At 51.9% G+C, this 17,806-nt stretch overlaps 1 protein-coding gene across 1 annotated transcript in view; it reads right to left on the bottom strand.

Moving 5' to 3' along the window:
* SMAD6 (SMAD family member 6) overlaps window positions 1-17,806 on the bottom strand; it is a gene marked incomplete at its 5' end in the record, with an annotated part of 36,440 nt that overhangs the window by 18,123 nt on the left and 511 nt on the right. The window contains 2 exons of the mRNA XM_005424246.3: window positions 13,792-13,869; window positions 15,534-15,590. Coding sequence (XP_005424303.2) covers window positions 13,792-13,869; window positions 15,534-15,590 — 135 coding nt within the window. The remainder of the gene's footprint in view (window positions 1-13,791; window positions 13,870-15,533; window positions 15,591-17,806) is intronic.

The following is a 17,806-nucleotide window of genomic DNA, read 5'->3' as shown; positions in this document are numbered from 1 at the left end:
CCCCCAGCTCTGGGAGTGCCACCAGCCTGGGTGGCACCTGGGGAAGGCAGCCATGGCCACAGCTCTCCAGGGGCCACGCTGGAATTCTGGCATGTGTAGGGAAGTGTTTTCTCATTCCCCCTTTCTCACGGACCTGCTGGGTTGAGTTAGTCAGAAAAACTCTGTTCTGGAAGCTGTGAAATGCTGAATTGGTGAGAATTTCTTTCTGCATCACAGTCTGCTGCATCACAGCTCAGGGAATGAATCCAAAGTATCCAAGCTGATGCTCCCAGTCTGGGAGTGGATCTGCATTCAACACTCACTGCTGCCTTTGCGTTTGGAGACCACCAAACCTCCAGTGTGTGCAACTGCACCACTCACAGCAGGAGCCAGAGTCTCACCCCCGTGCCACCACTAATCCAGGATAAAGACACAGCTTTGGAAAAACATTTCTGCTGCCTGCTCTTCATACACCCTACACACTGCTTCAGGTCATTCACATGATACAAGCATTAAGCACAACTTCAAAGGAGAAATAAGGAATAGAAGCTCCAAGATAAGCCTGTGCTGCTTCCCTCAGGTGGCTGCACTCACCCAGGCACTCCAGAAATGCTCCATCCCTGTTAAACCAGCCTGTGCCCACCCTCACCACTGCCCTGTGCCACTGAAGGCTGATGTGAGGAGTTTGGTACCTACTGCAGCTGGCACATGTGAGTTGTTAATGCCTGAACCAATTTCAGTCACTTGCCTGCCTTGGCAGCACCCCCTGGATCCCCAAAACCTTCCTGGGTGTTTGAACAGGGTGGAAAACATGACTCCAAACCCCAGGGAATGCTTCCTGTGCTCAACACACACCAAACACTCAGCCCCAGGGACGTGCACCGAGGCAGCCTGACCCACAGAAGAGCTCAAGAAACAAATAAAGCCAAAATTCAACAACCTCTAATCCAAGCAGGGCCGTGCTGCGATGGCTGGAGGTGGCAGTGCCACGGCACATCCCAAACCTGGGTGCTCCCTGTGCCCACCCCAGGATGCTCCAAGGTGGGATGGCTCCAAAGGCAGCCCCAGATCCCAGGAGTACCAACACCACTGAGAGAGGACAGAGGCAGCAGGAGAAGCTCTGTGGGCTGGGAGAGCCAGGCAGCCACGACCCAGGCGGTGCCAGGCTGGCCCTGCTGCGAGGGGAAAGGGCTCTGGGAGCAGCTGCTTCTCATTGAGAGCTCTGAGCCTGCATGGGGGGAGAGAGCCTGCAGGGAAGGGCACAGCGAGGAGGAGGAGGGGCGACAGGATGGGGATTAAAATAATATTGTGTCGAAATCTCAATGAGAGGGAGCAAAGGGGGAAGAGCAGGGAAAGCAGCGCCAGCGATCTGGCCCGGGGCTGAGCTGGGATTATCTGCTGGCTCCCAGCAATGTCCTGGTGCTGCCTGGTTTGTCCTCAGTTAAACCTGCACTGGTCCTGCTGCATGCACCCAGCCAGGGCAGCTCCTTCCCTGCAACCCACAGTGGACAAAGCACTCACAGAAACTTCCACAGCTTGGTCTGGGCACAGACAGCCCCTCTCTGGGGCAGCCTTCAGCCCTTCCATTAGCACCTTCCATTTTATGGGGTTTTTTACACAGTTTCTGTGTTTCAAAGCGATCAGTTCCACAGTGCAGCCCGCTGGGATGTGCATGGATACACCAGGCTGGAGGGGAAAGGGCTCCAGCCCCACTCCAACAAATCCTGTTTGGTGACAGACCTGATCTAAACATTCACAAGTCCAGGATGTGAGACAGGTTCTCCCATTTTCCCTTCTGAGATTCAATTTCTTTGGAAAAAAAAAAAACCTACCAGATTTCAAGCCAAGAATCAGGAAATTTCACAATATTATTTTCACTGTTTACCTTTGTTTGAATACCAGCTCCAGTCCAACTCAATCTCCTGTGTTTGGTTCTCACTGCCAAGATCTCAGCTGAATTTCCTGGGCCCAAGTATCCCCAATTCTCCAAACACACAGAAGCTTTCCCTCACCCCAGGGAAGGGCCATGGAGAGAACCACTCTTGGGGCTGTGGCAATGACACACACCAGCACACGCCGCTCCAGCACCCGTTTCCTACAGGAATAAGCCCTGGGCATCCAGTTTCCTTGAAAGCTTTGAAAAGCCACGCTCAGCTTTTCCTTCCTGCAGGTTTAACATGAGCTGACACTTCCCAGCGAGGCAGCAGAGCTCGGGGGACTGCAGAGCTCAGCACATAAAACACCCAGAGCTGCAGCCTTTGAAGCAGAGCCCTTCAAAGACAGGCACATACCAAATCTACTGAGGTTTTCTACACAAACAAATTCAGCATGGCAAGAGCAAAACTAATTTGCAAAGATCTTTTAATGTTGGAAGTCTCAAATGACCGACCCTTTCAAGCACAGCTGAATTCAATCCTGCTCTGAAGGTCTGCACTGGCGATTCAGCATGGAAAAGACACGGAGATTTCAAAATACATGCCTGTAATTACTGGGGAATAAAGAATGACTCCAATTTTCTTGTTCCAGTGATGAAGAAGCTGCCCAATGTGCTCCTAGTCTGTAACCTGTGAAGTGGGAGTGACTTTTTTTTTTAAAAAAAACCCATAAATCTGCTGACATTTCCCTTCCATTCAAATAACTCAGCAATGGGGGAAGAGCAGCTCCATGAACTCACAGGATCTTCACCTCAGTTTGTACTCTCCTGGGAATTTCCTTGCTCTGCTGGGGTGGAAGTCCCCTCAGTCACACACACACCCCTTTGTGCAAGCACTGCACAGGCCTGGTGCAAATGGAAGAGTCAGATGAATTCCCATGCTGGGAACCCCTGTGGTATTTAAAGATGAGCCAAAGCAGAAATGGGCCCGTTCTGGGGTCTGGTCCTCCACACAAGCCAGCTCCTGACGCCTGGGACACCACCCTGGGGCTTGGGGAGGCTGGGATGTCCCCACCAGGGACAGGAGCAATCCCACAATGGGTAAGGCTGGAAAAGCCCTCTAGGATCAGCAGCTCCAACCATTCCACTTGTCCCCATGTGCCAGAGCCACACGGCTTTTACACCCCTCCAGGCATGGTGGCTCCACAACTGCCCTGGGCAGCTGTGCCAGGGCTGCACAGCCCTTGTGGGGATGAAATCTTCCCAAATATCCATCCTAAACCTCCACTGGCACAACACCCAACAGCATCCAACACCCCTGAACTGGCACAGCCACACTGACCCAGCTCTTCCCTGGGTCAGACCCAGGAACAGCTCCAACATCCCACGGATACAATTCCCACCCCATGTCCTCACCTGCACCCTGCCAAGCCACAGGAACCCACCTGAGATGGAGCAGGGAGCCCCCAGGCAGGGCTTGCAAACTGCAGAGCTGCCACCCAGCTCAGGCCCCAGCCATAAAAAGAGCTCCACAATAGTGTTATTTATTTTTTTGGAGTCACAAATGATTTCCAGCAGCAGGAGGGTGAGGGATGCGGCGCTGGACCCGGCACCCGGCCAGTCTCATAAATGGTTGGCAGCCAGCAGAGCAGCAAACCCATTTCCATTGAAATCAGCTTGTTACTACTAATTTTTACTGGCTTCCTGGTCGATTCATAAAGTTTTGTTGGGTTTTTTTTTGCAGATCTCAGAAAGCAACTCCACAACGCTTGAGGGAAACGGAGCCCTGGCCTCACCACCAAGGACTGCTCTGCACCCAGCCAGCACCCACAGCCTCTCTGGAAACACTGCTGTGTTCCCAGGGCTTCACAAAACCTCAGCAGAAAGAGTTCCCCAGAACAGCCAAATCAAAACCTGCTGGATTCAGCGTTACAGTGATCAGAGCCACGGCAGAGCAGCCTGAGCCCGCAGTGGCAGCTGCAGACGCACAATTTATAGGGCAGGATTGGGTCTGAGACATTCAACTGCTCATTTTCACATCTGGCCCTTCTCTCCACAGCTGGACACCCCGAGCTGCTGCACCAGACAAACCCAGCCAGATCTAACCTTGGAGCCTGAGCTTTTCATAAGCACCAGTGACTGTTTGCTGCGAGACTTGGCAAAGCTCTGGATCGCAGAACCATGGAATGGTTTGGGTTGGAAGGGACCTTTAAGATCATCCTGTCCCACCCCCTTCCATGGGCAGGGACACCTCCCACCACACCAGGTTGCTCAGAGCTCCATCCAACCTGGCCTTAAACACTTGCAGGCTCAGAGCTCCTGTTGGGTTATGTCACTGCTTCTCTGGATTTTAAGAAGAATGCTGGAAAAAAACCTAACTTTTTTTACCTACAGCTTGGATACCTTTTTTGAACTATAGTTCACGTTTACCTACAGCTCTCACGGTAGGGTTTAAAGAACAACAAATAAAAAATAAACAGGCAAAAAAATCAGGACACAATGACTGTGTTTGCCACAGAGATGAGGGGAAGATGCAGCAATGCTTCCAAAGGAGCAACATTTATTCAAGACTAAGGGAAAGCAGAACCCTGGGAGTTCCCAGCCAGCAGAGCCCGTGTTTGCCTTCCCTGTGGAGGACAGGGATGCTCCCAGACCCCACAGCCTCACACAGGGGGGGTGAATCAAGTGTCTCATTCTTCCCCCTGGACAAACTTGGCTTTTCCCAGCGCAGGCTCGCACAAACGGGGCCTTGTGTGAGCTCCACGCTCAGGAACAGAACAGGCCAGGCTTTGGAGCAGCCAGGAGGGCAAAAGAAAGAGCAAAGTTAAGCAAAGGGATGTGCTGTGCACAGCACGTCCATCCCAGCAGGAGCCTCTGCAGACAGGTGGGGTAAATCTGAAGATCTCATCAGGGAAACAGAACGGGCTGGGTTGGGTTGGGAGGGCTCATCCCATCCCACCTTCCACAAGACCAGGCTGCTGCACGGCCAATCCAACACTCCCAGGGATGGGGCAGCCCCAGTTTCTCTGGGCAGCCTGTGCCAGGGCCTTACCCAGCTCTCATCACCCAGCAGCTCCTGAGGTGCCTTTTCCCTGATTAAACAGACAGCTTTGCATCACTCTGGGTGAAAGCACAAAGCAGCTGGCACTTCTTTTTTTTTTTTTTCAAGTCTTTAACACTCTTTGGCTTCTGTCATGGAAAAATCTTAGCAAATGAGACCTTAATAAATGGAAAGAGCTGAAAAATAGCCTTTCTGCTGGCAGGTTCTGCTCCTGCTCATGGAATACACAGATAAAACCAACACAGTTGTGTCTCCCGCCCTTCCGTGGAGCCACTGTGAGAAATCCTGCCCAAGCATCCCTGGCACCAAGAGATGCCCCTGCAGCAGCCTGAAGGCTCCAACTTCTCCAGCCTGGAGGAATGGGCAGCCTGATCCTCCTGCCACAAGCACTTAGGAGGAGGAACATCTCCAAAGCCATAAACCAACCACAGGAGCAGGAAGGGGAGGGCAGCTCTCCCAAGCCCAGGTGGGGACGTGGCCAAGCTGCAGTGGGGGCAGCAGAGCAGCAGTGCCCAGCTGGGACAGCAAATGTGGCACCAGGGCACTGCCATGAACTGCCTTGGGAAGGGAGGGATGGCTTTGGTCCAGCTTTTGCTCCGGGAATGCCCTTGGAGTGGGTGGGGGTGCTGCAGGACAGGAGCACGTGGGCTCCTTGAACCCTCAGCAAAGACCCCCTGCATTCCCAGGAACACAGAACTGCTGTCAAGGGCAAAACAAACTCTCCACACATCCCTCTCCCTTGCACTGCGGGGAATTTGACTTTTTGGCAGGTTTCAGGCATGGGCTTTGACAACCTGAAAGGCAAAATGCTGAGGGCAGGGAGCAGCACCCCAGGCTGAGCCTGTTCCCTGCAGGACTGCATCCCTGTGGGCAGCCAGGGACAGGTTGTATTTTGGGAGGGTTTTCAGGCCTGGGCATCAGAGGCAACTCTCAGCCATTTAAAGAATAAAACTAGGAAAATACAGTAAGAAAAAAGAGGGGAAAACCTGGGGTGTGGGGCTGATCAAGGAGATGCTGGGGCAGCAGAGGAGCTTTGGGTTTAATTCTGTTTATACCCTCTGATACTGGTGGGTTTTTCCCCACGTATTTTCCCATATCCAAAGCCTGGGATGAGGAACCAGCTTCTCCCTGAAAGAGCAGCTTCTCTGGGACAGCAGCACAGCCCAGCACTTCCATGCCAGAGCTGTTTGATCCCTGCTCCAGCCCCAGGAGCTGCAAAGGCCATTACCAGTCAGCATCAGCAGCCCTGCCAGAGGTCAGCCAAGACAGGCATTTCCATGTGAAATGTTTTTGTTCTTACACAAAAAACACACCCAAACAGGAATCCAACAGCCCTGAGCATCCCCAGTGCTGCACATCCTCCCCTCTCCGTTCTCCCAGCACTGCCCTGGGCTGATGCTTTTTTCCAGCTAAACTCCCGTTTTCTGGGGCTACAAGAAACCTGCAGAAGGACTTTTTGACAAGGTGGGCAGGCCCTGGCACAGTTTCCCAGAGCAGCTGTGGCTGCCCCTGGATCTCTGGCAGTGCCCAAGGCCAGGCTGGACCAGGAGCCCCCTGGGCTGGTGGGAGGTGTCCCTGCCCATGGCAGGATGAGCTTTAAGCTCCCTCCCAGCCCAAACCAGGATTTGATGAATCAGCCAAGTGAAAGGCACAGAGCAGGGGCAGAGCAAGAGCAGGGACAAACCCCAATCCCCAGGAGCCAGGTGGGACCTCAGTGAGCCAATGTCCCCCCCCTGCACCAGCAGCCAGCAGCAGGACCCTGGGGCAGAGCTGGGAATCACAGCCCCAGGCTCTGGGGAAGCACAAAGAGCTGAGTCTCCTTTGCCAGTAAACTGAACCTGGGCTTCCAGGGGCTGGGGACACTTCAAAGCCCTCAGCAGCACTGAAGGGATGGACTTTTCAGCTGTGGAGCAGAGAAGCAAAATCCACACAAACAAGCAGTGTTCCAGAAAACCAGGTTTAACCATCAGCAGCTCCCAGCGACAGGGGGGATGTTTTTCCTGAGGTTTTTTTTCCCTCCTCCTTCCAGTTTGCCTTTTTTTTTTTTTAATTTCTTAGTAAAAGCCAGCTTGAGCTCCCACACCACACAGCCCTGTTGGGTCTGAGCATCCTCCAGAGGTAAAATGCTGAGTTAGGCCTTGGAGCCCAGGCAAGGAGGTGCCTTTGATGAAGAGCAAATCTCCAGACTTCAATGGCTCCGGTGAGCGCCACACATTTAATAAGTTATTTCCGTGGAAAACCTTGGTAACTCAGTTATGAATCAAGCCTATAAACACCTCTCACTCATCAAAGTGCCACAAAAAAATCTATTACTGGGACTGTGAACACAAGCCTCTCTCTACAGGTCCCCTATAAGAAGCCAAAATTCCTCCTTCAAAACATTCACCGTTTTCAAAGGTCATAAATACACTGTGTCCAGTATTCAGCAAATCCCTTTAAAAAGCAAAACACAGGCCCAGGGAAAAAGGAAAGTTCAAACAAAGCTGGATCCATGGGATCCATGCTGCTTAAAGGACACAACCAGAGCTACATCAAAGGAACTTTTACTACCTAGAAAGTCGTATCCAGCCCCTAATAGGGTGCAAGAATGTAACATTTATGCTACAAAGATTAAACTAAGTTACTTTTAAGTAAGTTGCTTACTTCCTGATGTTTCTTTTTATAAAGAGTGATGCCTAGGTGCTTGGAGAAGTGAGGGATGTGATTATTCTGTGATTCAAGGCCAAACATCATAACTACTCAATGAACCACAGACAAAAACACATTTTATCTGGGTGTTGTACTTTCTCCAAGAACTTCTAGGTTGAAAACATCCAGGCTAGCTGTGAAAAATCCATCCCAGTTCTAGGTAACAGAGGGAGAAAAAGAGACTTTCTCCTTCTGTGCTGGAATATACTGAGAACTTCAGAGTCCTGCCTTCAAGAGAACCATGCTCCCCAAATACTGCCCGTGGAACTTTCCCTTCAGGGCATCATCCTGCCTGGATGCCTGATGGAAAATTCTCCTCTGGGGCTCTGGAGCTGTGTGTACACACAAATACAGAGACATCACCTGCAGAGCAGCTTTCATCTCTGCATCAGGCACAGGGTTTTACCAGTATTGGTCAGACCACCCTTCTCCCACCCTTGTGCAGCCTGTGCCTCTCCAGGCAGATGATCCCCAGGCTGTGGCAGCCAGTTTGGATTCTCCCCTTCCTTCTTCTGAACAAGGCCCAACTCCAGCTGCCCAGATTTTTTTAGGGACAGCTCTGACTGTCCTCATTTCTAAAGTGAGGCTGTTGGGTGGTTTTAGCAACAAAGGGACATTTTCCACCTCCAGTCCAGGACACACCTGCGCTCCTGTCAGGCTGCTTTGGGAGGCTGCTGCTCCTTGTGCACAGGATGCAAACCTCAGAGGAACCTCAGTGTCCCTCCTCAGGAGACCTTCAGCACAAACCACCCCTTCCCACCTCCAGCAAATTCCTTAGCCTGTATGAAATTAATTTCCCCATCCCACATCACTGTCCTGGCTGAGCTCTGCACTGATGCCAAGACCAAGAGCCCTGGACTCCAAGCCCATTTTACACAAACATCTGTCACTGGCTTTAGGAACTCCTCTACAGCTGCACAGGCACTGCCAGAGCTCCCTGCTCTGCATGGATGGAGCCACAGGCACCTCTCCACACAAGGCAAGGGGTACAGGTGGCACCACAAAGGTCCACAGCCACCAAAGCATGGCCACCCAGCCGTTCAGGGACAGCTCAGTGCTCCAGCTCTTGGTTTGGTGGTCCAACGTGAGTTATCCCACAGGGTTTTAATGGAAAAACAACCACATGCAGGTAATATCTCCCTCCAGCCTTGATCTAGGGTGCTTCTCTTCCATTGGCAAGTCATCTAACTTTTTAAAATGTTTTTCAATTGTTGCTTGCTCAATGCTGTGAACAACTTCACCTGCTCATGATTTTCCCAGGTGGAATACTCTCTGCTGATGGATGAAGCACTGCTCCCACCAGGATTTGGACACAACGAGGAGCCCAGCTGGCCCCAGAATCAATGATCCCTTCACCTTCTGCTCCGAAGGAATGGCAGAACTGCAGGAGCTGCCACCTGAGCCCCCCACCTTGGCAAGCACAAATAGATGTGGAAAACCCCCCTGCCCTCCATAAATCCACTGGCTCCAGGGGGTTTATCACCACCCCAGACAGGCATGTCTGTATAAAAGAAAGGAGCACACCTGCACCTCAGTGAAAGGGACAGCCCTGAAAGGCCAGGGAGCAGCGCCCAGAGCTTCCCCACCTTCCCTTCAGGGATTAATCCATGATTCACCCCACAGCTGGAGAGGCTGCCTCTGATGCCAGCCCCAGGCAGGGCCAGAAGCTGCACATGAGCCAAGCCCCAGGGAGGGCAGGCTGCTGCTCTGAGGCTCTCCCATGGGGTCCCAGCACCCATGGCCATCCCCAGCCAAGCGGGAAAAGCCTCCACAGCGAGCAGAGAATTCCTCTCTGAAGCACACTGGAAAATAGATGCACTTTATTTCCCGTTGGCAAAGTGAAACTATGGAGGAAAGCTGTTTAATATAAAAACATCTGACAAAGCACCTCCAGGATGTATTTTTTTGCATCAAAGAAGTAGCTCTTGGCAATGGGCTCGTTCCTCCGACCAGGAGAGGCTTTAGCCAAACCCTGATTGTTCTAGACTGCACAGGGGAAGACAAGCCAGCAAACCTACAGTTAAATGTGAAAGAAAAAAAGAAACCAAAACCATTACTGGCCCAAACAAACATCTGTCTGTGATTAAACTGGATGCACAGATAGGTTGTGTCTTTTTTAAAGGATTTGTTCCTGCAGGAAGGGAGGCGAGAAGGGATGAAAAGGCTCCAGGGTGGTGCTGGGGCAGACCCAGCCCCCAGCTGTCACTGAGTCTGTCCCCAAAACCCAACATTCTCCCCCAGAAGGAACTGCTGTCCCATTACTGACAAAAATACCCTTTTTTCTATGAACAGGTAATTCCAGAAGCTCTCCCCCAGGCCGGAAAGGGCAATGTTTGCCCAGTTGCCACACACATCCGCCTGACAGATTTAATGGGCTCCTTTTTTTTTTTCCTACTCCTAACACACAGGATCTTCATAAATTTCCTTGTTAGCATAAATCCTGCAGCCTGTTATTTCTGGGGGGGAGAGGAAGGGAGACGTTCACTTTCTCCATTCAGTGGGTTTTAAAATATGCTTCCTTAAGTTCATCCTAAATATTGCTGGAAGCAGAAAAAACCCTGTGGCTCTTGCCTGGAGCTGTGGCATCACCTCAGCAGGGCTGAGTCACCAGCTGGGATGGATGCTCCTGCCTTCTTCCTCCCTTTGGGGGTACAGGGACCCTGCTCCCCAAATCCAATGTCCCCAGCCCCACCACTGCCCTGCAAAAGCTGCCCCATCTTAAAAAGAAAAAAAAAAGCAAACCAGAAATAATTTAAATAAGCTCCTGCCCATTCAGTCTCTGGTTTTTTTCTCTCTGTTAATTCTCAGCTTTCCTCCAGCATCATCAGTCACCAAGCACAGCTCATCTCCACATGGAGCTCAGCACCTTCTGGACATCAGCAGAGCTGCTGGAATAAACTCATGCCTGTGCTTCCATTCCAGGTGGAAAACACCTTCCTGCTGCTTTGGAGCACAGACAGAATTCACCCCTCCTCCAACAAACCCCCAGTGCAACATTTCTTCTTTAGGATGCCCATTTTCAGCTACACACAGGTTCACCAGAGCTGAAAGTCTCAGAGTTTTAGCACATGGGAAGGGATTTCAAAGTTTAAAAACACCCAAAACAACTATTTTTGGAAAAAATAAGTCAGTATCTTTCCTGGAGATGGTCAAGTCAGCACAGAGACCTACAGATGCAAGGTCACCTTTAGTTCTCCCACCTGCCCTCCCCAATTCAAAGCCAGCACTAACAAGAACTTTGCCCAATGTTCATAGTGGGGCTTTTCCAACAGGAATGGGGCTATTCCATGGGTTTTAAGAAAAGGCCCTTCCCAAGGCCAGTGAGGGAGAGCCCTGTGGGATTCAGAGGAAGGCAGGCAGTCCCAAAGCCCACGGCAGCTGCTCCATCCCATCCCATCCCATCCACCCCATCCCTGCAGAGGCTCAGCCCTCCACACGCCTGGCAAGTCTAACGGGTACAGCAGCTTCTTGGCATGTGCTGGAGGAGCCAAGTCTGAGGGGAAGGGAAAAAAAATTACTACAAATGTTCCACCAATTATGAGTCACGAGGCTGAGCTTTTGTTCCTGCCTTGCTGGATTTTGCCCTTTCCCTGGTATTTCCCCAGCCCCGGCGGGAGCCGCGGGGACGCCAGGGCTGGCCAAGGCTCTGCTGGCTCCCAGGGGACACACAGGCTCAGCCCAGGGAACCACCTGGGCTCCAAATGTAACCCCCAAAGAGCAGGTTCTGCTCAGCCCTGCTCCCCAGGCAGAAATGAGTCTAAGGAGGAAAAGAGGGAGCTCTCTTTGTGCTGAGTGTGGCACTGCCTGAGCTCAGGAGGAGGAAACCGCGGGGTCAGACACCTCCAAGTGCCTCTTCCCACCAACCCAGACCTTCCCAGGCCATTGCACCTCACTGGGAAAACAGGAGCACGCCCATTCCAAGGGAGAAGCTGTGGCTGGACACTGACCCTTGCACAAACAACTTTGTTCCAAGATCCAAATGCTCTGAACAGGAGATGAAGAGGGCTCTGGGGAATCATCCATGGATCCAGGTCACATCCACCCAACCACCCACAGCTTGTGATTCAGTTAGCACTGACTGCTCCTCTGAACTTTACAGCGAGCCTGCCACTTCACTGTTTCCCTCTTTTTAAGGGCAATATTATAGCCATATTATAGTTCTACTTCAAAAAGAGGGTTTGTTGTTATTTTTTTAAATTAACACACATGACAGAGATCATTTTTGCCTTCACTCTAAAACCTCCTGTTTAGAAGTTCATCAAGTAAGGGAGAAACAGGAGAAGAATGGTTCTCTTTGTTACACAAAATTGAATTTTGTGGCTTTAGTAGGAAAAGCCTTTTTGATGATCAAAGCTGGACCAATAAATAGCAGTGGCTTGATGCTAGATCCAAAATGTACTTATTTTTGGAAGACAAGGTAAATGCACACTGAGTACACAAGAGGAGGCAGGGAGGACCATGTGCTTTGTGTATCACTCCCACAGACCTACATTTCAAGCAGAACTATTAAATGAGTTGAAATGGAGAATAAACAAACTGAAATGTGGCAGGTAGACTGGAGCCTAAGTGGGTTTTTCCCTTGTACTTCCCTGTGATGACATGTATGGGTTAACTTCAGCAGGGCTCTTATCCTCTTTCAGCAATCCTGAGCACTGGGGAAAAATAAATCACCCAGCCCCAGACTCTTATTAAAAGTTACACCATTGGAAACAGCACAGGGGGAGAGCAGGGATCTGGTTTCAGCACAATCTCGGTCACATGTTATCATTATATTGTTCAAGGAAAAGTTAAAATCTCTCTTCTCTCCAGCAAACCCACCAGATGTCCCATAAAGACTGAGCCATGAGGGAAACTAAACCATTACATCTTCAGGAACCCCACTTTTCCAACCTGGCTGCTGTAATTAATGCCAATTATCAAGTTACAACAAAAGCCACGGGCACGGGGAGCTTTAGGGATGTGCATCCAGCCCTAGGAATGTCTGTTAGGAGTTGCAAACACACATTTATTAGAGCACAAGGCTGAATGATCCCAGTCCTGCTATCAACTGTTCCCCTGCTCTGGACACTTGGCAAAGCCCGTGGGCCCAACCACAGGGACACCTGAAAGGACAAGGAGAAGGGAAAATCCCCAGAGGGAAATGTGCCACCCTGCCATGATACAGACCCTGTGCTGTTTGAACACCCTCTGGAGCTGGGATCAGCCTAAACATCCCCAGGAATGCCCAAGTTCCACCAAACTTCTCACCAAACTGACCAGGAACTCTTGCAAGGAAAGAAAATGAAGATAAATGCCCCAGCCAAGGGACCAGTACCCCAAAGGTCCCCTCCAGCACCTCCCCTGACTCACAGCATCCCCAAGGGAGCAGCACATCCCATCCCCGTGCTCAGCAATCCAGCCAGGAGCCTCAGATGCCCCAGCTCCACCCCAGCTGCTGCAGGAGGCACATGGGGCTCCACAAACCCCATGTTTGTCTGCCTTCATCCCAGCTCTCAGACCATGAGCCAGGCAAAGGAATTAAGCCTGGTCCTACAGCCAGGCCCCTCCTGTCACACTGAGCCCCAGCCCGGGCTGAGACAGCAGGGACAGAGATGTGGGATGTGCTGAGCCAAGGACAGCCCCAGCTCTATCTGCTGTCAGGGAAAACCACCCCAGGCCTTGAGGAGCCCCATTAAGTGAATGAAAGGTTGCAGGGTGGGGCAGAGCAAAAACCAGGACCTAATTAAGCCAAGCTTTGTTCGGGATCTTCAATGGCTCCGTAGCTGGGAGCCTGCTCACGAAGCAGGGAGTGCAGCCCGGGGCCAGGGCCCAACAGGTAACACCAGCCCGACGGTCCCAGCAAGAACCTCCCCACAGCAGCAGCTCTGCAAGGGCCCCAGTGCCCTGCCATGGAAATGGGGAGGGTCCACAGCCCAGCCCCACAGTCCTGCAGCCTGGCACCCATCCTGGTGGCCTCCACACAGGACACACGGGGCCCTGTGGCCACCTGCAAACATCCCTGCTCACCCCACAAACAGCACCTTACCACAACACACACAACAGGGGTCTCTTTGAAAAAACAACTGCTCTTTGTCCTTCTCTGCACACCCAGAGCACAGACCAAGAGCAGGACCAGGACCCCCATCCCCCCCTGCTGCCCTGCCCCACCACCAGCCCCCATGGAGGGGGGAAAGCACCAAGAGCTGCCAACCTGAGAAATCTCCGGGCGTGACGTTGGGAGAGTTTGTAGCCTCTGTTTCAGTGTAAGACAACGTGGAATCTGATAGATCTGGGGGGGGAAAAAAAGGAAAAATAAGCACTTTTAGTCCTGCTGCGGGAGCACCCGTGGCTGCTGGGCTTCCCAGCACCTCCCCAAGAGAGAAACTCTGCACAGAGCCAGAGAGCAGCCATTAACTTTGTAGCTCCACCACGCAAATGCAAAGTTTGAATTGCCTCGACCACAAAAATAACTCTAGTTAAGTTGATCAAACAAGTAGGAACTTGGTGCTTACTGGATAAAGTTACATTAAGCCTCTAAACAAGTCAGAGTTACTATACTTAATTATCACCATTAAAATTCTTGAAGCTGTTTATTCTTGCTTCCTTCCTTCCTCTTTGCTGAAGCGAAGGAAACTTTGTTTTAACAAGTTAAGAGTCTTTGTTATTCTCTCTTGCTTACACCCCTCTAATTAAGTGCTCAACTGTTTGCTCACAGATTAACTATTATTTTTCCAATCAAACAAGCCAGTGAAGCAAATTTCAACCTCTGGCTGTTGTTTTAATAAAGTCACGTGTGGCTCACTATCATCTCTCCCTGCAGCACAAGCAGTTTCTAAAAGGAATTAACTTGGAAGGGGGAGTGCAGGGAGGGACAACTCCTTTTTTTTGCCTCCACACCTAACAAAAAAAAAAGAAGAAAAAGCCACCAGCAGCCAAGTTGGCCTTGCAGGCTGCTCTGGTCACAGCCCTGTGGCGATGAAGGCGCCGGGCACGGGGTGCACACATGGCTGAGCTGCTCCCAGGCCTGGCAGGGCAGGGACTCACCTGGGCAGGTGCAGCAGTGCCTTCCCCCGGGGCTGGGTGGGACAGGCAGGCACTGCTGTCTGCTCCTATCCCTGCCAAACCCCGTTTGTCTCCTCCCTGCCCTGCCCCATGGCAGCAAAAGCAGCTCCCCTGGGCATTAACCCCAGTAAATCACCGACCATGGGATAAAGGCACAAAGGCCCCAGCTGCACTGATCCCAGCAAGAAATCCAAGAGGGAGGTGGGATTCCTCCCTTCCCTCCCAGGTCTCTGCCTCCCATTTAACTGCACAAGAAGCAGGGCTGAGAAAGGATGGTGAGGATGCAGCGATGCCAGCTGAAAACATCTCCAGGCCAGCGTGCAGCACACAGGACCAGGATCCAGGGCTGCCAACCCAGCATCCTGCACTCCACACCCAGCCCAGCACCCCAAAGCTGCTCTCACCAGCTCTGCTTGGAAAACCTTTCATAATTCCCCAGAAGTGACACCCCGCTCAGAAATGACACAGCGCCGAGTTTCAAAGGCTTTCCATCTCTTTGTAAGGAGCAGAGGAAGGGTAATAGCTGGTTCCTGCATGGAGCAGCACAGCCAGGCCTTTATGGAAATGGCACCCAGGAGCTCCCACTCCCGCAGATTACACACGCAGACAAAACATGACGTCTGGTAACCTTTCATTACGCCTTCATTAAAAATAGAGCTTCATATTATTTTGGAAAATATGCATGTGTCTGCACGGTAATTTGGTAGGATAAACTGGCATCCATTTACTTCTTAAAACTTGTCAGCTGATGCTTGCTCAGAAATAATGAGCAGCCATAAAACCCCGACTTGTTGGCTTTTGCCTGGCATGCCAGGCAGGGCTGTCTCAGAACCAGCACCGGGGCTGCACCATGAAAGAGTTCCCGGAGATCAAAAGAGACAAAACACGTACCCAGTGGCTTTTGCTCATCATTAGGAGACAGCCGAGAGTAGGGAGGTGGTGGAGACTCTGGAAAAACAAAACTTCAGGTTAGTGCTGTGCTCGGTTTATCAACAAACCCTCCTGCTTTCTCTTTTGGGGTAGGAGGAACTCTTCCAAGGTTATAAACACCCAGTGCAAAACAAAACACTTGGAAGCAACTGGAGACCAAGGTTTCCCTAATTCCTGAACAATAGGAGTTCCACCTTGACCTTTCAAAGTGGGCTTTGCTACTGCACGTGCTGCACCCCTCTGCCCCATATCTGTGCCTGGACACCCACAGATTGAGTCACACAAAACATCAAATTGCTCCCCAGGAACCCCAATTCCATCATCGGCACCGGGAGACAACCCTCCACGGGTGATTCCAACACACAGGGCTTGACAAGAGCTCCCCAAACACTTCCCAAGCACTGGGTGATGAGGAGGCTCCTCCTGGCACACAGGGCTGGCACCAGACCTGGGCTGGCTTCGGCCACCAAGCCATCCCATAACCTCGGTCCATCCCAAAAGGCCTCGGCACTAAAGAGGCTCAGGAGCAGAGGCCACCACGATTCCCCTCACCCTGAATCCATCCCACAAAGCTCCTGAGCTCAGCTTTAAGCAGCAGCACTGAGCAGCCATGTGCTCCAAGCCCAGCAAGTCCTCAGAGGTGCTTTGCTGGACCATTCAACCATTCTTGCTGCTCTTGGAAGGGTCAAGACCACGGGGAAACTCCAGGCTCTGATTACAGGGGTTTCTTTTCCCCTTCCATAGTACGGCAGTGATGTTTCTTGAATTGTAACTTGCCAAAACGGAGTGTGCAGCCAGCTGGGCTGTATCAGCATTGAGCAGGCACCGACTCCAGTGAGAAATTGCTCAGTGAAGTCCATGAGTGGCACCACACTGACCCCAGAGCAGGGGAACACGGCAATGCTCCTCAGCCCCACTGGGACCTGAGAGCAGCAACTGCAGCTCACCCGGCTGGGCTCCCCAAAAAGCACCTCAGCATCCCCCGTGTGATGGCTCTGGGGTCATCCACTGCTTCTCAGAAAAGCTTCCCCATTCCCCCTAAGGGAGCAGAGTGCTCTTCTCACAGGGTGCTTATAAATCCCAAAATATAAAAAAATAAAGGTGCTGGTGTCCCCATGTGGAGGTAACAGCCAGACCTGGCTGTGCTGGTCCCACTCCATCCTGCTGTCACAAGGACTCGTTGGAAGCACCCCAGAACTTTCACACCCCAATGGGTGGGAAACACCAACAGGATGATCCCTGCAGGGAGCCACTTGTGGAAAAAGGGCATCAAGGCCTTCTCCTGGCTCCTGTTACCAGCGCCCAGCCGGCGCGGGTGGGGTCCTGGCACAGTCACCCGTTATCAAGGTGATAAGGAGCCACTCGATAACAGCTCTGCTTTCTACTACTCCCAGCACAGCGCTGGCAGCCGCTCACCGCTGGGAAAACCACCACGGCTGCAGGGAAGGCACTGGGAAACTCCTCCCGTTTCTACAAGAAATGCCCCGTTCCTAAAAACGCAGCTCAGCTCCAGCGGGAGTAAAAGAGCTGCCTCCAGCCTCTAGCGACCTTCGGGAGAAGCACGCCCAGAAGAGAAGTTTCTTTGAAAGAAGTGATGCAAAGCGAGGCAGGAGCCCAGATTGCAACAGAAATAATAAAATCAAAGCTCTTGCCAAAAAAAGGGACAGTCAGCACAGAATCATAGGATGGTTTGGGTTGGAAGGGACATAAAATCATCTCGTTCCACCCCTGCCACGGCAGGGACACCTTCCACTGTGCCAGGCTGCTCCCAGCCCCAGTGTCCAGCCTGGCCTGGGACACTGCCAGGGATCCAGGGCAGCCACAGCTCCTCTGGGCACCCTGTGCCAGGGCCTGGCCACCCTGCCAGGGAACAATTCCTTCCCAATATCCCACCTATCCCTGCCCTCTGGCAGTGGGAATACAGCTGTCCATTCTCATTACAGTTTTTGGACAGCTTATTAAGTATTATTTCCACTTCTGCACCTCAAACTCCAACATGTCTCTGCTCCATGTAACCATTCCCTGCTGACACGGACACACGATCGAGTACTGCTGAAAAAAACAAAAAACCCTCAACAAGCCCAAACCCACGCCTTGAAAACGCTCATCTCTGCCCACGGTAAACAAAACAAAACAAAACAAAAAAAAAAGAGAAACCCCCGAGAATTGCAGGAGCCCCCGAAGTCCCCGCGGGTGCGGGGATCCCCGCGGCGGGGACAACCCCGCAGCCCCCC

Source organism: Geospiza fortis, unplaced genomic scaffold, assembly GCF_000277835.1.
Source record: "Geospiza fortis unplaced genomic scaffold, GeoFor_1.0 scaffold2, whole genome shotgun sequence".
Lineage (NCBI taxonomy): Eukaryota > Metazoa > Chordata > Aves > Passeriformes > Thraupidae > Geospiza > Geospiza fortis.
Note: the sequence above shows the minus strand (reverse complement) of the source record. Positions and strands in the feature narration are given on the sequence as shown.